Source organism: Acanthopagrus latus, chromosome 18 (assembly GCF_904848185.1).
Source record: "Acanthopagrus latus isolate v.2019 chromosome 18, fAcaLat1.1, whole genome shotgun sequence".
Classification (NCBI taxonomy): domain Eukaryota; kingdom Metazoa; phylum Chordata; class Actinopteri; order Spariformes; family Sparidae; genus Acanthopagrus; species Acanthopagrus latus.
In genome coordinates, this window is record NC_051056.1 from 19,406,502 (window position 1) to 19,426,162 (window position 19,661).

Genomic DNA, 19,661 nt, shown 5'->3' on the forward strand with positions numbered 1-19,661 from the left:
AATAATTAGATGTATATTAGGAGACTGTGTTGACTTTGAATGAGCATAATCAAAAAGATGGTATCATATGGTAGAAGTATAGTGAAATTCAGCAGTAAAGCCAGAGTTCTTCTCTGTTGTCTGCCTCTGTCAACTAGTGATGGTGCTGCGATCTGAACCAATCACAGCTGGCAGGCTCTCATCTCTGCCTGTGAGCCCTCCCACAGGCCTTTAAAGGAAGAGGACTTTCGACTTCCCTTCACCTTTCTCAGGAACTTGACCTGTTAGGTTGTTCTTCCTTATTTTCAATACCATTTATCCAGTGAAGCTGCTGGAACCCGCTTCAGTTCGTTTCTTCTGACAAAGCTGCAAGGAAGTTCCAGGACAGATGGCCCAGTCTCCAGAAGATGCTCCCCTGGCCAGAGGGAGTCTGGCAGGCAGTGATGAAGCCCTTATTCTCCCTGGACCACCCAGCGGGTGAGAGGAGCTTACCTTTTAAATAAATACACACAATAACAGCTGTTTGCTCTGTAGCAGATCCAAAATGTAACCTTTGATTTTAAAAGTGTGTGTTCTTCTTTGTGTGACAGAATTAAAATGAGCTATCAATCTCAATCAAAACTTTAAATGAATGGCAAAATGTTCAAGAATTATATTTCAAATTGGCATAAAGGAGTAAAACAGAACAAATGTGTGTGTTTATGTTGTTTACTCTGTTATTTCTAAGAGAACGTGAGGGTTTCAGGGTAAAACTCACTTCTTCATTAAGTAAACAGTAGATTTAGTTGTTGCTTTACAACATTTTATATGGTTTGATGTACGTGAAAGCATCTTCAGAAAACCATCAGTCATACACTTCTCCTTACTCTAAGAGGAGAAGTCTGCCTGGTAACTTCTGATGCCGTCATGCTATTGGTTAATAATTAACTGCAGGGAAAAGCATAGACCAAAGTCCTGTGTTTCAGCTTATACATACTTATGAGTTTTTCAATTTAACAATGTCTCTAAAATCTGAAAATTGTTTTGTTTTGTTTTTTATTAGAGGAATAGCTTAACCTTATTGGTTTTTTGTTGCAAACGTATTTATTAATACTCTCTAAAACATGACATCTTAAGGTATTTTTAAAAATGCTTGATCAGGTGTGATGACACTGTTTTCATGCAGTACATGGGAAAACAAGTTAGACCAGCCTCCGTGTTAGTTTTGCTTTTCATTGCGGCACACATAGTCATGAAATAAGTGAACATAAAGTTGATGTTGTTGTTCTTGTTGCCTTGCAGCTTTTTATGAGAAGAATAAAAACATTTTACATTTGTTTTACCGTTTTATATAGCCTCGAAACAGAAGTTGGGTACGCACTTCCTCACTCCAGGGAAAGGCGTCTGCCTAGTGACAAGTGATGCCTTCATTCTATTGGCTGATTAAGTGCAGCAGACAGAAACGCTGACTGTATCAATGTTTCAGGACTTTCTCATATATTATGTGGGTAACAACATCACAGCTTCAAAGTGATGATGATGATGATTTACTTTTCTTAAAGAGGAGGATGAAACCATCAGATTGTTGGTTTACATGTGGGGCTTTTATTAGAAGGCTGGACAGTCCAAAACAAAAATGTCACACAGGCTTGGAAATCCCCTCAAGTAACTACTTGATACCTTAGAATATATTGTAAAATCCAACATTTAGCTCTCTGAATTTGGCTCTGCATCATGTTATCACCTCTCCCCTGCTGCTCTATTCACTGCTAATAAATATGTATTTCTCTCCCTCAGGGGCTCAAACAGTCGTGCCTTCAAGATTGCAGGCCTGACCACACTGGCATGTCTGCTGCTGGCCAGCCAGGTCTTCACCGCCTACACCCTGTTCGGCCAGAAGCAACAGATCCATACGCTGCAGAAGAACTCTGATAGGATGTCCAGGCAAATGACCCGCTCACCTCAGGGTAAAAAGGAGGGGTTAAGATGATCTCTAAGAGGGAATGTGTCATAAATGAGTCATAGTCTGACAGGAGGAGGCCAGAGGAATGGGGATGTGGGGAGGGAAGTGCGAGTTCTGCTTTGAGGAACTTGGATCTGAAAGCTGGACAGAGAAATGAAAGGTTTCAGAGGAAAAGAGAAATTAGCTGTGTGCTATTCTTAAGATCAACTTGTGAATGATCTTCTTTTAATCTCAAGTTGAGACGTTGCGTGTTGTCTTGTGTTCAACACATCCTGCGCAGCAGTGATGAAAAGCATCCTGTTGAGCTGGTTTTGATCACATGTTGCATTTTATTCAGTTTCACATTTCTATCGACATGTTTTCATTCGAACTGTGTGCATCTGTCCGTCCTACATGGCTTTCATTTTAATTTATGTTTAATGAATGATAATGACTCTTAGTTTATGTGATTGTGTGTGTATTTGACACCATAAACAACAGATCAGATGTGTTCAGGAGGTTTTATTTAAGATGCTCATACTTCTTTGTTTTAGAATTTTTCATAAAAACAAGCAAAATTTCAGTCTCCTTTTTGCAGTTTAATAATTTTTGGCCATGTTTGTTTTTTTTTTTGTTTTTTTTACAGTTGGGGCTCCAATGAGGATGCACATGCCCATGAACAGCCTTCCCCTGATGATGGACTACATCCCTGATGAGGACTCCAAGTCATCCAAGACACCCATGACTGTAGGTTAACACTAGCTGGGAACAAACTTACTTGAGACTTGAACTATAGCCCTGGATGCAATTTTCACTGTATTTGTATTGTTTGTCTGCTTCCACCAGAAACTGCAGGACACTGTGGTCAGCGTGGAGAAACAGGTGAAGGATCTCATCCAGGTACGTCACACTCTGTATCCTGCGCGTCCTCGCGTTTTGGTGACGTCGCGTCGTCGCTAAGCTCTGCTCTTCTTGTCAGCAGGACTCTCAGCTGCCGCAGTTCAACGAGACCTTCCTGGCCAACCTGCAGGGCCTGAAGCAACACATGAACGAGACCGAGTGGGAGGTAAAGACGCACACACGTACACATGGAAGCTAGTCAGTCATAAATAAATGTAGTTGAAATGTCCTGTGAGTCATGTTCTGTTTGTGTCCTGCAGAGCTTTGAGACCTGGATGCGTTACTGGCTGATCTTCCAGATGGCCCAGGAGCAGCCTCCACCAGTTTCACAGCCAGGTTACTGCAACTTCACATGCTTTATGCTTTAATATTGAGCCGATGTTCTGGTCCAGACTGCTGCTGTGACAGTAGGTGCTGGTTTTACGACACCTCTAGTCGAGGGTTTAAGGACCACGGCTGTAATATTTTGCTGTGAAAAATATGTGTTAAGCTGACTATACCAGTGGATTGTGTCTATTGGGGTTTATTAAGGAAGAGGTTGTTATATCTTGCAAAACATATCACAGATGTTATTTTATTTACTATAAATGGTGAAACCTATATTAAGCCTCGCTTTGAAAGAATAGTTTGGCATCTTTAAAAAAATCGATACCACTCTTCAGGCCTCTGTTGAATATGAAACAACAGCCAGCAACCGGTTAGCTTAGCATAAAGACAGGAAACAAGGGAAGAGCTAGTCCGAGTCCAGAGATAACAAAAACACACCAGTTGACACGTTGTATGCACGTTTGTTTAACAAAACCACTCATGGGGCTTCTCCACTGGCACTTTTAGACCATGCACAGTCAGACTGAGCCGCTATGATTCGCATTTCCATAAGCAGTTTTAATAATCTAGCTCTGATAGTGATAGCTGTGAGCTTTCGAGCTGCCGGTTGGTGGATTTTGTTTCCTTCTTCGGACACAGCCAGGCTAGCTGTTCCCCCCTGTTTCCAGTCTTTGTGCTAAGCTAGGCTAGCTGGTATCAGTCTTCTCATGCAGTAAGTCAGCAGTAAGTGTATTTCCCCAAACGTAGCGCTGTTGCTTTACCTTTGCTGCAGTATTTAACACCAAACAGGCCTTTAATGACTGTCCTCCCCACTTTCATCACTCAGCCGCTTTGATCAAGACCAAATGCCAGACCGAGGCCGCACCTGGAGGACCCACCAAGATCGGATCCTACAAGCCCCAGTGTGACGAGCAGGGCCGCTACAAGCCCATGCAGTGCTGGCACGCCACCGGCTACTGCTGGTGCGTGGACGAGACCGGCGCAGCCATCGAGGGCACCACCATGCGCGGCCGCCCCGACTGCAACAGAGGTAGAGGACAAAGATTACAGCCCTTTTTTTTTTTTTTTTTTTTTTTTAAATCAATGCTGCATCTTTAAGCTTCTCTTGAGAGGCTAACATACTTTCCTCTGTTCATTCCAGGCACAGCTCCTGGTCGCATGCTGTTTGCACCCAGGCTGATGCAGAAGACCCTCAGCGTCGATGATGGTGAGAACTTCAGATTAGTCTCTTTTTTTTTCTGGGGGGGGTTTACATGTTTATTTAGCATTCGTTGGTTGCTCATCACTTGCTGTGTTTTTCTCTTTTCTCTCCACAGCGTAAAAGAAACGAGGTGTGGGGTGTTTCTTCTCATCGAGATATCTTCGCAGACATTAGAAGTCATTCCAAGCTTGACGCTGAGCCGCGTGCAGAAATTGTGTTGATTCTTCCTCCATGTATTCTCTTGATTTTAAATGTCCTGCTGGCTGCTTGAAATCAAATCAATCACGGCCTGTTACAATTTATTGCTTCTGATACTTTCAGTTTTAATGTTTGTTTTATTTTTTAAGACCGTACAATCGTGGGGTGTTCTCATTGACATTTAAACCTAGATGTTCATATCATCTTAACTATATTAAAGCACGTGTGTTAAACAAGAGTATCTGTGATGAATGCTTAAAAGGTCGGTTCAGCCAAATGACATTTTCTCTCTCTTACCCCGCCGAGTATCAAGACATGGAGTTAGTTCAGGTGTTACTCGTCTTAAGATACCCTCTCATCTGCCAGCATCACGAGTTTGTGGTACGTTTGTTTGTGGCGCGTACAGCATGGAAATACGACATTAAACGTGTTATCAGACTCTTTCAAGAAACCTTGTCCCCTGTTGCTCCGAATAATCCACAGAGCACACCGTGGAGAGTTTTCATAGGGATTGTTTTGTCTGTTAGGAAGTATTCCCAATGAAACCTGTTCACAGTGAGGTCTGTGGGTCCTTCAGAGAGAAGGGGACACAGTTTCTCAGAAGAGATGTCGCCGCTTTAATGGTTCGGGATGTTTTTCAGTGCCACGAGGGGCCACAAATGAAAAAACCAAGCGAAACAAAAGGAAAACTTATCTGCATTCACAAACATGAAAATGTTTTTTTTTTTATTATGTGCCCTGGGTGAACCGACCTTTTAAAGGGTGCGACCGCACTGTATGAGGAAGTGACTTTCCTACCTGGGTGTTTGTGGTAAGAAGGGTTAATAAAGTTGTTCTAACAATACTGTTTGAATTTCCATATGTATGTTCTACCCGGGACATGATCCACTGAGAACTAATACCTGTTGAAGCTTTAGACGAAACAAGGCCTCAATAAACTTTCACCTGATTAGATGCATCGACACTTAAGTTCTGTTTGTGGCTTTAAATTGCACTTTTTACTCGATCGCTTCAGACTGGAGGCATTTCCTGTTCATGGGCCTCTTAACACGTTGCAGTTTCAGTAGCGTAATGATTCAGTCGTGCTGAAGTCAACGCTCTCCGCTGCCTGTGCACGATTTTTGTGATCTTTCCCCGGACATGTTCTGAGATCATCAAGAAGAGCCAGAGACCGTTTAAACAAGGTCATTCTTCTCCTCAAGCATTCCTCATATTAAGAGTCTTACTTGAGTAAAAGTAAAGATATCATATTAGAATATTACTTTAATTAGTAGTGGTGAAAGTCAACCAAAGGAATGGTCATTGAGTAAAGTTAATTTATACCTCAAGTTTTTCATATTTTTGATATTAGATATAGAAGTGCCGAAAGTATCTTTCTATCAATTCATGAATTTAAGTCATAAAATTACTATAGAAGTAGAATATATATATATGTCTGAACGCTAATTTCATTTTTTTTTTGCATATTTTTTTTGCATATTTTTTTCTGATAATCGTGATCAGTGTTTTTTTATATCTGGTTGCCAACCAAAATATGTTTGAAAATGAGCTAAACTACATGCAATCTGCAAAGTAACTCGTATTCGAGTAGAGTCATCAGATAAATGTAGTCAGGTTAAAGTACAATAATCGCCTCGAAACATGTAGTGGAGTTGGTTGGTAGACGATTCAAGACCCATTTGGACAGGGCAGTATGTGTTATTAATTTAATTAAAGTATCAAACGTAACTGTACTCACTGCAGTGAAATGGTTAAGCTGATTTTAACTTCTTCATATTTTGTTGGGATGTTTAACCTCCAGCAAGTCACATTCTATAAGATTATTGTATATTTGTAGCATTAAAATACAGGAGAAACAGGAGACTCGTCTCGGCCCACAAAGTAACACTAAATCTGTTCCAGCAACAGCCACAATTCCTATTTTGGAGATGCGTGCATTCTGTACGGAGGAGGATTATCTGACAACTTCATTTTTGACCAGTGGGGAAGTGCTGATTCCTCCATGGTAATGATTAATTCGGGGAAAATAGCCACCCTCTGAGGAAGCACTGTATTAATCTAGGACATGAGTCTTCCTCTTAATGAAGAGCTGTGAGCAAAAGGAGGGGAAGTGGGATCACCTGTAGCAGAAAAAAACAGAAGTCTGTTGTTAATAAAGACACTGGCGTTAGAGCAGCAACAGATTCTCAACATCTGCAGCTGCACTGATTACACGGTAAGTGTTTGAAGGCATCTATTGTGAGAGTCATGTTCTATCGATGTAATTTGTTGGGTTTTTTTTTAACGTAATTTAAAAATGGAGACAAAGCAATGATACAGACCATATTTAGAAGAAAAATCCTCACAATGAAGATCAGGGCTCTATTGTTTGTCTTTTTTGTGTTCCAGGTGCTGCCGACAGTCCTCCCACCGACCATGAAGCTGAATCATAGACCGATTCTTCTCCTGCTTTTGGGACTCACTGTCACTTCAGGAGCGGCCACTTCTCCTTGCACTTTTACCGAAGATTGGACCCGCTGTGTGTGCGACATCATGGGCCTCCACAACCCGCAAAGTCTGATTTGCATGGACGCTTTGGAGCTGGAGCTGAGAGACAGCAGACTGGAATTCTCTGAGATGGCTGCGGCTCTGGATCTGAGTTACCTTCAGTCCATGAGGATAAATAAGCTCATTCTTAACAATGTCACAATCTCCTTTTCATTCATAATGAGATTGATTCCTTTTTTGCCCCATGAATTGAAGGAAATTGATATCATTTCCTCCGCTTTGGAAGTTGGCCGGCCAGTGCAGCTTCCAGAGTTACGGGAAGCATCTCAACTTACAGCCCTTCTCCTGGAAGACGTTGCGGTGGATCCCTCTCTCCTCCAGCCGTCCTTCCAGCCTCTCCACCGCTGGTTGTTCGGCTCCCTGGCGTCTCTTGGCCTCGTGCGTTCTGGCCTGGCTGAGATCGACTGCGACTGGGCTCAAAGAGTGGAAAACCTGACTGATCTGGACCTGTCAGAGAACCCCGTCTCTTACACCGGCCTGCAGAATATCTCACATTGCTCCTCTCTATCATTCAAGTCCCTGAAATCTCTTCATCTGAGCGGCAGCAACCTCACCTCCCTCCAGCCTCTGTGCACGCCCCTGAGTCTCACCCCTGCCCTCGCCCGGCTCGACGTCAGCCGGAACAACTTCTCCATCATCCACTTCCCGCGCTGCCTCCAGGTGAAGCCCCTGAGGACGCTGAATCTCTCCCACTCCGGGATCACCGAGGTTCACTCGTTACTCTCTGCGTCTCTGGAAGAACTCGACCTGAGTTACAATTCTCTGGAGGTGTTCAGTAGCCCACTGCAGACGCTGAAAAAGCTGTATTTGTCTTATAACCGCCTGATCCGTCTCCCCTCTCTGGATAACCTGCCTCGTCTCAAGCAGCTGAAGGTGGACAGCAACCTGCTTTCCCTCTTGATAAACGGCACGAGTGTAAATACGAGCAAGCTGGAGCAGCTTGATGTCCTCCACGCAGGGAGGAACCCTTACCGGTGTGACTGTGCGCTGAGCGAGACCATCAACTTCCTGGACAGCACGGACAGCGTGTCGGTCGAGGACTACCCTGAAGAGTTCCTGTGTGCCTCGCCAGAGGCCCAGCAGGGGACGCAGATAATGAATTTGTCTCTTGAATCCTGTGAGAAGCCGAAGCCGACAAGTGAGACACAACATCACCACGGAAGAACGTCGTCACCGACGGCCCAGCAGGGGACCGAGATAATGAATTCGTCTCTTGGACCTAGTGTGAAGCCGACCGGTGGGACTAGACATCACCACGGCTCTCCTCTCTGTTTGACGCTCTTTGTAGGTTTACTGTCAGGCCTGATTTGTTTTTGCTGACGTTTGCAGCCGACAGTTTGGGGACCACGTTCCAGTAATGTACATTTTAAAGAGAGTTTAACTAATGGCTTTAGTATTGATTAATACATTAGTTACTGAAACTGTTTGTCTAAGGTTGGGAAAAAACCCCTCTGACTGATTGGATTGTGTGACCACTTACTTTCCCAAAGGGCTGCAGAGAATCAATTTTGTTGACATCTTATTTAGCATCTATTAAAGCTCCCGTATAGTGGAAAGTGAGATTTCCATGTCTTTTGTCTATAAGGCAGGTCTAGGTGGTATAAATACCATGAAAAATACCACAGAGAAACACACTCGTACTCAGACGCTGTGCCTTTAAACAAGCCATCCGGACTTCTGCAACTTTGTGATGTCATAATTATAAAGTCTGCTTCCCAAAGACAGCAAAAGAGCTGATGCGGACAAATCTGTAGGGTGTGCCTGCTCAGGCTTGCAAGAGCTGGCCAATCGTAGCAGACTAGGCTTTTAAGGAAAGAGGGGCGGGGGCTTAAAGGGACATTTATGAGACACTAAAAATAAAAGTATGAACCTGAAAATTTGCATGATGAGGGATGTTTAATTGATTTCCAACATTTACAACTAACCGTTACCAAATAGAAAAGATAAACACTCGGCAAAGAGAATTCACCATCTTGCAACTCAAAATTGAAGTCATTAGTTACAACTTTTAACTCCTTTTAACAGATACTTTATTAGAAGTTGGTCCCCTTGTGAGAAAAAAAAGACAAGAAAAATAAATCAACGGATAAATCCACTGTCACACTGTCACGATTTGGATTGCACCTTTTTTAAGAGCTTGAAAATCACTTGTTTCCGCAATCAGTGTTACATACATCTTTACTTTCAAGACATTTTGTAACGAGTTTTGTTTTTCGTAAGCAGTGACATTACATCTGACAAATTGTTTCAAATCTTGGATTTACGACAGCTGTGTTGCTCACTGTGTGCTGTGTGGGGCACCAAATTGCATGTATATCTGCATGCTTTAAACTGAATGATCAAATAAACCTGTTATTGATTACATCAGTATGATCTCTTTCTGTTCTACTTCTAAAATAAAACAATAAAGATGCTCGTGGATAACCTCTGCTGCAACCTTTCTGTCCATCTCGGTAACCTCAGCCTGATCGCCCGGACCAGTGAAAGTGGATTCTGACTCATTAATAATTTAGCGCGGTGAAATGAAACCGTGGCGACCCAGTGGTTATGTTACACATGCACATGGGATGGCCACTGCGGACATGAACGCACCTGTGAGTAGCTTCTTTTCTTTTCTTTTTTTTTTTACATCCACATTACTGTTCCGTTTGATCATCTTTGACCATTTTGCATGTTTTTCCAGCTGTGTGAGGGAGCTGAAACCGTCAGAGTGGGACTAGTCCTCACGCCGATCCCAGGTAAAGCGAGGACAAAACTGTGAAATGTGTTAATTTGCTATGTTGTCGCTGGAGATTTGAGTTTTAAATGTTTGTTTGTTTGTTTTTCTGGGGATGAGCAGAGGGTAAAGACTGTGTGGTTGTTAGCGAAGGAGGACGTGGAGTGGACTACAAACCAGGCAAAGATGAGGTGAAACATTTGGATTCACTCACTGCTTCGACACCAACATTCAGCCATTTTCCTTCTGAAAGCTGTCACTCACTCAAAAAAAAAAAACATTTTTCCAATTAGGAAGCGAAGGCCCTCTCCTTCGACCAAGTCGTGACCGTTGACGACATTCAGGTACAAACAAGCTGTGTCATCTGAGCCACACTGTTTTTTACAGCCTGTAATAAAGAAAAGAAAATGCTGGAAAACTAAAAATGTGAATATAAAACCTGCAGAGTTTACACACCGAGCTCCTACAGCCTCTCAATGACTCCACATCCATCGCTTATAACAGAACTCTGCTGATATGCGGAGCCTCCACAGAGAAGATTAGCACCTTGATTGATCGTGTTATCATCAAACAGGTGGAGCCCCAAAACAAAAACTACACCTTATATTCACAGATTTTTACGTGTTCTCGCTGTTAATCCCGCTCCTCACTCTGTCGTAGGTCTTGACAAATCTGTTTAGTCGTGTGTTGTCACAAGAGAAAGGGGAGTCGTTCATCTCTGTGTCTGCCCTTCAGGTTTGTCCTTCTCTTTAATAGCATAGCCACGAATCAGAGTAGACGCAGCGTGGTGCAGGATAACTTCTGATTTTTTGTCAATGTCAGTTTTATCCCGACGGCAGTGCTTTGGATCTCCTGAGCCCCGGTGGACAGACTCCAAGGCTCGTGACACACCCTGTCCTTGGAAAGTGAGTCCAGAAGACGACCACTGATGTACCAGGACAGATTTGATAAACAAGAAATGGATTTTGACCTTGATTATGCATGTAACACTTGTACATTAAGAAACAAGATTTTTGTAAAAAGATAACATAAGATTAAAAACAACATGAAAAAAATATACAAAAATGAAATAACTGTCTTTTTTCTCTCAGTCTTGTAGGAGGCGTGTGTGAGGTGTGTGTGTGCTCGGCAGAGGAAGCCTATACTTTGTATGAAACATGCAGGGAGACGCTGAAGGCCAGCCCAGCCTCCAGCTCCAGCAGGTCGGTCAAATAAACCCTGGGCGTGTAATCCATTAACGGAATTACTCTCTGGATGGATTAATTGGAATGGCTGATCACACCCAGAGCTAAGTGTCTTAGTGTCGCACGAGTGATCGGATTGTCACGTAGCAGATTTATCTCACCAGGTTGTGTGTCATTAAAGTCGCCCCTTTCCTGCGCTTTATGAATGAATGAATTCTGTTCATTGTGTCCACGTGATCGTGGTGTATGTGTCTGTTTCCCTCAGATGTAGTTTCCTGTTCTTGGTGGCTGTTGAGTGGAAACTTCATCCGGAGCAGGCGGAGTCGGAGATCTGCTGCAGCAGACTGCAGCTGTTCAGCTTGGCAGGAGGAGCCAGCAGGGCTGACCTCAGGGGGTCGGTTAGAAGCCCCTATGCAGCAAAATATCTATTACATGGAAATGATATCCTAATGTTCAAACTACTCAGTCATGTTACTTAAAGGAGACCTTTCATGCTTTTTTTCCTCTCTTTCCTTTTTCCTGTGCATGTAAAAGATCTTGAAAGCTAAATGCCTTCACCAGCAGAGTCTCGTCTCTCCCACAGAAAATGCCGCCCCTGAAACGCCTCATCAGTAGTCTAACCTTCGATTTTGTGACTTTGTGACATCACACTATGTCCCCGTGTCACACATTTGCACAATTTATGCTTAGTGGAATTGGTTTAGCACAGCTGCTCTGTTGTTGTAAGCAGTGCTGACTCAGGTGTGTGTGAGTTGACCAATCAGAGGAGACTGGGTATTCGGGAGGGGGGGCCTTAAAGAGACAGGAGCGGAAACAGAGCGTTTCAGACAGAGCTGCAGCCCTGACAGGGTGAGAAAACAGATGCTTGCAAAATGATTTTAGAGGTAATCCAAAATCCAATTATAAACCCGAAAATGAGCATAATGTGTTTCCTTTAATATTTGGATCAATACCCTTGTCATTTATTTAGCTCTCACCAGTCATTCAGAATGTGTGAAGAGAGTATCTATGTCTTCCTAATTAATATAAATTCAATCAAACAGTTAATTAATAACATTGACAAGTTGGCCACCATCAACATGCTCTGCAGCCATTTTTAAGGCGATAAACTGTTCCTGGTGTATCAAAGAGCTTTTGGCTGGTCAAAATGTCCTCTGTGAAAAAACTGAATATTTGACGAGTCCAGTCAAGAACAAAGACGGCATTTATCATTCCGACAAAACGAGGTTATGCTCGAGAGCTTCCGACATGGAAGAACTTTATTTCAGAGCAGATTTATGTCCACTTGGTGCGTGTGCGTAGACGTGGAACTGCTTCAGAACACACCTCAGAAAACAGAAAAATAAGTATCGATGTTTTGGAAAAAACATTTTGCTGACTGCGCGTGAAGTCCAGTTGGCAGTGGCACTTTTGAAGTTGCAGTTCGATTATTGCAACAGTAAAATGTGTTGAATTCTCAGGCAGTACTGGCAAATACATTACATCATTATCTGTTATCTGAATGATGTTTCAACCCTCAGGCCGTCTCCTAGATCAACAATCAGATAAATGTATATGAAGCCAGAGTGTGAAAGACTTCTTTTCTAAAGTCAACTTCCAGTGATCAGCACCTCACTACAATCATGTGCATTACGTTTCCATTAAATACTCTGCAGAGTTAACCCACTGGTGAAGGTTCTGGACCAAACCCAGCGTGAAGGCACGACAAGCGATACACTCCTCCATTGTCTCTTAAGTGATGCTTTAACAGGAAATAGCAAGACGGCACTCATCTACTGCATCCACCCTCAAGGTAAATGCTCCAACGCTGACATCAATTTAACCAGAATCCTTTCAGCATATCGATGACTCCCTTATCCCTCAGGTGTTCTAGATGATGACACCCACTCCGCCGTAGCTCTGGCCCAGAAAGCAAGAAGTTTGGTAACTAAGGCCACCTCTAATCGCTGGTGCCCGAGGGCGACCGAGCAAGAGATCAGGGATAACATCACGGAGATAAGAACCAGGATGATGACACAGGAGGAAGATGAAGTTCAGGACACCTACAGACTGGCCGAGCTCACCCAAAACCTGCAGGTAATCCAGAGGATGAGCCTGATCGCTCATCACCTCGTGTTGAGGGATTAATTGAGTTCACAGCCGATCTCTCTCACAGATTGTGAAGAATCAGTCATGGGAGAAGAGGAGGGAAGAGTCAAAGAAGACAAGAGGCAAAACGCAGGTTCCTACCTGAATTGTTCACTTTTCCTCAGAGCGATGTGATAACAGGTTATGAAAAATGTGTTCTTCTGCCATGTTTTGCACTGATTTGGCAGAACTGTCCAACCCCAAATAGCAGCTGGCACAGCAGTGATCACAGAGAGAGCACATACACGACGAAACATTTACAAGAGCAGCTGAAACAAGAAATGGAGGAACATATCAGAGGTAAGACGTGACACTGTATTTGTCATTGTAGGCTTATAAGTCATTTGTGGTAACTCTTAAGGATTGCAATGATGATATTATGTCTGTTTCTCATATCCACAGAGGGCAAAGGGAATGCAAACAGAGTCCAGGAGAGAGTGGCAAGAATCCAGCAGCTGAGGGAGGCTCTCAGAGAGGAGACGATGAAGAACGGAGCCACTCCGAAGAAATCTGACCTCTGTCAACAAGTAACACGCTCCATCGAACTCCTGTCGTTACAGATATAACATTGCACACCTATACATCTGATCGGATAACGTATTTACATAGTATTTGTGAATACCCTCTTAGACACATGAATAAGAATACACTTGTGTGAGAGTGGGCAAGCCACACTGAGATATTTACTCTGCCAATTCAATGCTCAGTCTCAGTTGGAGTACAGCAAAGCCCAGGAGCGGAGGAGGCAACTTCAGGAGGACCGTGGGAGATTAATTCAGGAGGAGGTGGAGAAGATGGAGAGAGACTTGGCACAGGAGCCGGTGAGATAATGAGATGCACTGTTGTTTAACATTATTCAGTTTGCGATCTATCTTAGCCGAGGATGCTGAGTCAGTTCAAATTAATGCAAGGCTAGATTTATGGTGGGCAGCGGAAAACCACTGCATTTGCAACTTAATTCTCTGATTTCCCTGCATTTTTTTTTTTTTTTTTTACGGATTCATCCGTTCCTCCCACTAGACAGAAGGCCCCCAGAGAGAGCTGCTGGTGCTGAGCAGAGAGCGGCAGGTCCTGGTGCTGCAGATGGAGGCCCTGCGCGCTGAGGCCCAGCAGGCTGAGAGAGACCTGCAGGATCAATATCACAGACACCAAGCAGAGCTGCACTGTTTAAGAGAGGAGAGCCTGCAGGTAAAGATTGGTTGGATCAGTCAGAGAACACTGATTCAAATTATCAGCACATTTTTCATTTATTTAATGCTACCTTTACTACTATTTTAGGACATATTGTAAGAATATAGTACACGAACGAAGCAGTATTTTACTCAAATTCTGTTGATAATTTTTGTTAGTGATTGAACTTTTTAACTGAACTTAACCCACATATTGCACCTTTAATGTACCGCAGAATTTACAGTGTTGGATACAATGAATGACAGTTATGACAATGACTTGTGTGTGAGGCCCCAGTTACTGGTGTAACGCTGTGAGTGCCAAAGGGGAATAATAGACGTACTTGTGCTCTATATTGGACAAAGAATAAACACACAAAGAATAAATCTACAAACTGTATGTTTTGATTTAGACATATGACTTTAAAACAGCTCCATCAGGCATATTCTACAAACGAGATGAAGAAGTATTTTTAACCAGATGCCTGATACAAAAAAGTGATTAAAAACTAAAAATTTAATTAAAGAAGACATTTATTCTATTATCATCAGTTTGTTTAGTTAAACTGCAGCTGTTTGATCAGATGTTTACATAAATTAGCATCTTGAGCTCCTACCTGCATCACCCCTAGGTTGTTTTTTTTTTTTTTTGCCATTATCTGTTCCATTGCTGTCTCCTGTAGGTGTTCAGAGCGTTTCGTCAGGTAAGTGAGGAGCAGAGGAAGATGTCAGAGGGCAGATACAGGAGCGTGCTGCTGGAAGCTGTGCAGGATGCCGTCTACCTGTCTGCCCAGAACCAGCAGCTGCAGGCTGACAACAAACAGCTCCGTAAAGGTCAGCGCATGTTGCCTTACCTCTGCCGGACTGGCTGTTTTTATTACAGATCTAACGTCTGAGGTTAAATGTGACAGGAGCACTAAGAGATGATTCTCCCTCCCGCTGGCATTTAAACCATTCTGCTTTCTCTTTTCACAGCGCTGGGAGAGTTAAAGGATTCTCTAGCCGCACGAGGCGATCTCAAGGCTGGAACTTTATCCCAACAACAATGAATATAAAACTAAACAATGTTTATGAATCAGTATGCCTCATGTAAATCACAAGAAATAAACCGTTTTTGACAGTTTATTGGTTTCCATTAACACACTTGTATAACACTCTGATATTATCTTTGACATTGTTCTTGGCAGAAAATTCAAAACAAAAGATGACAATAGCAGCATTCTTCAGGAATGTTCCCCTGAAGATATCATAATCCAGACCTGCATTTTTATTTCAATTTACTTGCAACAGTGTAACAGAACTATAAGTCAAACTAAATAAGTGATGTAAATTATGCAGCTCAATCGCCAGAATAAAATGTTGCCATTGTACATTAATGCAAACCATGGACCTGTTAAATTTGTACGCTTCATACCAAGCTAAGCTATCATATCAACAATCAGTTTCATGTGGGATGGTACTTTTAGTGGCAACAAAACTGCCGCTGAAAATCTGGTATATTTTCTGTTTGTGAACCTGTTGAGCTAAAACACGATCTATTCCTAACAACATGGTTTTTGTGCCTAAACCCAACCAGACTTTTAGCGCAGTGATGTCAACAACATATAATTAAGCATAAAGAATCACAGAATGTCAATATCTGTGGTTTGCATGAACATTCATTGACAACATTTGTTTTGGCAACTGGTTTTAAATTGACACATTTGGCATCAGCTGACATTATTAGTTACCAATGAAAATACATGTGTTGAGTTCTGGATGTCAAAGTGAGAAGGCAGATAAACAGAAAGGCAGAAGAAAAATAATCACATCTGAAACTTTAAAACTAGATCACAGAGGTTGTACTGTCGGTGGACTGTAATGAGTCGAGTTATTTTTGGGCTTCTGTGGGCTGTGTGGTTTGTTTGTTGGAGACCCTGTTATCTGTAATAAAGGTAAGCTGCCAGTCCAATCATGGAAACGGGAAGGAGGAAAAAAGGTGTGAGCTGCAGCCCTAAGATGGCCCAAGACATGAGAGCATTAACCAGCATGGAGCAGGAAATGACAAACAGTCTGGTGATCCCGCTGCCATGTTTGAGCACCACGGACATCAGGAGTCCGTTAGCTGCCTGCCCGGCGATAATGAGCCAAACCACCCCAGAGTATCCCTCCAGAAAGCTCTTTTCACTCCCTGCAGAGGAGAAGGAGGAGAGTCCATTGATGGCCACGCCAAACACATAGAGGTAGAGATTCTGCAAGCTGAGGGGTAGCTTCTGGCTCTTCAGCACCCTCTCTGTGTACACCGCTGCCAGGCCTGAAACAAAGCAGTACACCAGCACAAGGAAAAGACCCCATGCTGTGATATAAAGCCTGGGACCTTCCTCGGCTTCAGCCCTCTCAGGGTCTCCTAGATCCAGGCTGCTGTAGGTGTGGCACACGCCTGCACACATAAGAAGTCCCAGAGCGAACCACTGAGCAGGCCGGAGCCTCTTGCCCAGGCAGAGGGAGTACAGCAGAGCAGTGGAGGCAATTTTTAAGTTAGACAGGACTTGGTATGAACTTGGGTCCATGTAGGCCTGCATGAAAACCACCAGGTTGTTGTTGAGGGCGTACAGTATGGCAGGGACAGCATAGGGGGCCACAAGGACAAGAGATGGAGGGGCAAGTAAGGCGGAGGTGCCTCCAGTTAGAACGAGAGTCGCCAGAGAAATCAGGAGTTTGGCTAACTCGATCATGACAACACATGACGAGGGGTTGAAAGGGATTTGACCATCCACCTTGGTGAGAGTGATGAGCGGTGCGTGAGAGCCATAAATGAGGACCATCAGCCCAAAGAGGACACCCCACTGAATCCTTCTCACCCACTGTCTCCTGATCCTCGCAGGGGAGCTGGGCCCCACGTTCTGGATGACAATCATCCTCAATGATGCAAAATACACAATTTCTAACAAATCTGAGTACTATCCACTGCGCAAAAAAGCCCTCACATTCTGGCTGTTTTAAACTCAACAGCTATAAATCTCAACGACTTAAATATTCACGATAAAATACTTGGATGCACCACTCTCTCTATAACTCTTTAAATAGATGCTTAGTCAATAAACAATAAAGAGGTGGAGGAAATGTTTGCTGAACAAGCACCTGTTTTAAACATGAATGATTCAAAATTTAACTGGCTCAGATATCTGCTCCAGGCAGAAATACTAAGCCAGGTAATGAAATGTGATGGACTGAATGTTAAAACTTCGCAGGCACAAACTCTTGTTGACATTAAACAGATAAAGTGGAAAATGAAACACAGCCGTATTTAACTGAAACTGAAACACAAATGCAGATAAAAAGAACAACAACTTTACTTTAAGTTCCAAACGAAATTCCAGTTATATCATAGTCCAGTCTACACAGAAATCTTGCCGGCTGATCCTTCATGAGCCACTGAGAAGCCAGCAGCTTCGACAAAATTTCTTCCTCTTGAGCCCGTTACGCCACCGGCACGAGCAGCAGTCAGGCCAAGTTACTTTGGACCTTTTTTCAAGTTGTTCATATACTCTTTCACGGTCCTTTCGATGTTGGGCACGGCATAGTTCTGTGCTGCATAAATGCCAGTGATTGTTCCCAGCAGCACTCCGACGATGGCAGAGGAGCGTAGTTTGGCCACCACATAGCCGGCCAGAACACCCTTCAGAAACGGAGATCCCAAAACTGAGCCTCCCTGTAAGAGCAGAACAAACACACAGGAGAGTTTTCAGCACAGTCCCAGCTCAGTGAAATCATGTGGAACGCCAAGTTGAACATATTTACAGTACAAGATGGGGGGCTGATCTGCTTCAATTAAAGTTACAGATTTTTTTTAAATATCTCCATTGCAGATTGATTTAGTAAAAAGGTTATTACTAGCAGGACTACAACTTTGAAATGAAGAGATACACTAGACTGTAACGACACAAATCTCACACAACGTAACTCTGATAAAATCAAACTATAGTGATACTTAGACTAGTTTATCCACTACATTTCTAAGTGACTGTATCAAAGGGCAAGGGAAGAGACAAAGATATCTAAACTGTTGTTTACATTTCATTACATTCAGTGAAGAGAAATGCATTCTGGTTAAATAATACAAAAGCTGAAAGAAGGGCAAATGGTTCTCTATATATGTGCACTTATTTGACATTGGAATGACTTAAATCATAGAAAATACATCTGAAACAATCCACTGGTGGCGAGACGAGACGAAAGCACATTAAAAGCAGCTGAACACAACTTGTTCTACTCGTGTGGTCAATTATCGATAACAACTTACCTGAGGAATTCCCACTGAAACTTCGTTCTCTACTCGCTTCTGGATTTCCTCCAACTGATTTCTGAGCTGCGTCAGATCTCTCAACTGTTTCAGTGGATCCTAAAAATCAGGACAAATACACGTTAGTACTAGAAAACGCGGCGTGGGAACTCAGTGTTAACCGAGAGCAGCTAAACTCGCTGTACAATATCGCCTAAAGTTGACTTATAGTTGCTAAAAGTTCCCATGAAGAGCTGCCCTCGTACAAAAACAGCCAGTTCCCTCAAAGTTTGCTCGTTAGCTAAATGAGTGGCTACATAACTTAGCCAGCTCAAGGATACATCAATTTAATTTAGAAGTCATTACGGTCCCGTTGACTCTATTTCACAGCAGACCACTGCTGAGGCGGACCGTTTATCCGTCCTCCTCTAGAAGTTACTGTCATCTGACGAAACACGTGAAATTAATACATTTAAATTCAGAGCACAGGAACTCACTCACCTTGTCATCCGCCATTTTTGCTCAGTGCGGTGCTCGGTGTTCGGCTCACAAGCCTGAGCCACTCGTTGTTCGTTTCAGCTCGATTAGTTTGGTCTGGGGAGGTAAATCCTATATAGAATAGACATAAAGCCCCTCTCTTGTCTTCCAGGTTATTTAAGGCAACCGACAGTAAACAAAAAGATATGGTTGGAGCTTGGGGGAAGCTCATTGAGGCATATAACCCAAATAGTGTTTTTTGTTTGTTTGTTTGTTTTTAAATACCCTTAACCATTTCTATGTTTCTTTAACACTGTGTTTTTCCCTTTTAAGTATTCACCTTTTCTGTAAGGCAGCACCGAGGGCTCAAATGAAAACCTCTTTCTCAAGAAGAATGAATTGTCATAGTCACACCAGTACTTGATATATCAAGGATAACCGAGCAGAAATATTCAAGGAGATACAGTGTGCTGTATCTGTTTTCGCATAAAGTGTGAGTTAACAAACTGTTTTGGTGGATCGGCTAATTAGGCCTTGATAACCTCTCTCACAAGGGTTACAGTGAATTTAGTTCATTTTTAGTCACAGAATACAGCACTGTATCTGTTGTAGAAGCTATCCCTTCTTGTTCTGTGTTTCTGTGCAAAAAAAATC

At 42.9% G+C, this 19,661-nt stretch overlaps 5 protein-coding genes and 1 long non-coding RNA gene across 6 annotated transcripts; 4 read left to right on the plus strand and 2 right to left on the minus strand.

Moving 5' to 3' along the window:
• Positions 1 to 229: 229 nt before the first annotated feature.
• Positions 230 to 5,490, plus strand: cd74a (CD74 molecule, major histocompatibility complex, class II invariant chain a). The gene is made up of 9 exons (XM_037077602.1): positions 230 to 456; positions 1,756 to 1,925; positions 2,547 to 2,647; positions 2,747 to 2,800; positions 2,883 to 2,966; positions 3,061 to 3,136; positions 3,954 to 4,157; positions 4,269 to 4,334; positions 4,444 to 5,490. Exons 1-9 carry the CDS (start codon positions 368 to 370, stop codon positions 4,446 to 4,448), a joined length of 849 nt encoding a protein of 282 aa, XP_036933497.1. The 5' UTR covers positions 230 to 367; the 3' UTR covers positions 4,449 to 5,490.
• A 1,237-nt stretch (positions 5,491 to 6,727) lies between these two features.
• Positions 6,728 to 9,409, plus strand: LOC119007510 (monocyte differentiation antigen CD14-like). The gene is made up of 2 exons (XM_037077260.1): positions 6,728 to 6,741; positions 6,915 to 9,409. Exon 2 carries the CDS (start codon positions 6,942 to 6,944, stop codon positions 8,391 to 8,393), a length of 1,452 nt encoding a protein of 483 aa, XP_036933155.1. The 5' UTR covers positions 6,728 to 6,741; positions 6,915 to 6,941; the 3' UTR covers positions 8,394 to 9,409.
• Positions 9,410 to 9,958: 549 nt separating this feature from the next.
• Positions 9,959 to 10,647, plus strand: LOC119007830. The gene is made up of 4 exons (XR_005071241.1): positions 9,959 to 9,980; positions 10,083 to 10,133; positions 10,235 to 10,363; positions 10,450 to 10,647. It is a non-coding gene; the product is annotated as an uncharacterized LOC119007830 (long non-coding RNA).
• A 332-nt stretch (positions 10,648 to 10,979) lies between these two features.
• Positions 10,980 to 15,392, plus strand: LOC119007831 (trichohyalin). The gene is made up of 10 exons (XM_037077755.1): positions 10,980 to 11,367; positions 12,629 to 12,765; positions 12,838 to 13,049; positions 13,129 to 13,194; positions 13,289 to 13,400; positions 13,503 to 13,627; positions 13,808 to 13,921; positions 14,121 to 14,288; positions 14,953 to 15,103; positions 15,245 to 15,392. Exons 1-10 carry the CDS (start codon positions 11,183 to 11,185, stop codon positions 15,316 to 15,318), a joined length of 1,344 nt encoding a protein of 447 aa, XP_036933650.1. The 5' UTR covers positions 10,980 to 11,182; the 3' UTR covers positions 15,319 to 15,392.
• slc35a4 (solute carrier family 35 member A4) lies at positions 15,379 to 17,220 on the minus strand. Its single transcript, XM_037077756.1, has one exon. It carries the CDS (start codon positions 17,164 to 17,166, stop codon positions 16,189 to 16,191), a length of 978 nt encoding a protein of 325 aa, XP_036933651.1. The 5' UTR covers positions 17,167 to 17,220; the 3' UTR covers positions 15,379 to 16,188.
• A 359-nt stretch (positions 17,221 to 17,579) lies between these two features.
• Positions 17,580 to 19,252, minus strand: LOC119007833 (SLC35A4 upstream open reading frame protein). Its single transcript, XM_037077757.1, has 3 exons — positions 19,032 to 19,252; positions 18,552 to 18,650; positions 17,580 to 17,960 (listed from the first exon to the last, which is right to left on the minus strand). Exons 1-3 carry the CDS (start codon positions 19,044 to 19,046, stop codon positions 17,763 to 17,765), a joined length of 312 nt encoding a protein of 103 aa, XP_036933652.1. The 5' UTR covers positions 19,047 to 19,252; the 3' UTR covers positions 17,580 to 17,762.
• Between the last annotated feature and the right edge of the window lie 409 nt (positions 19,253 to 19,661).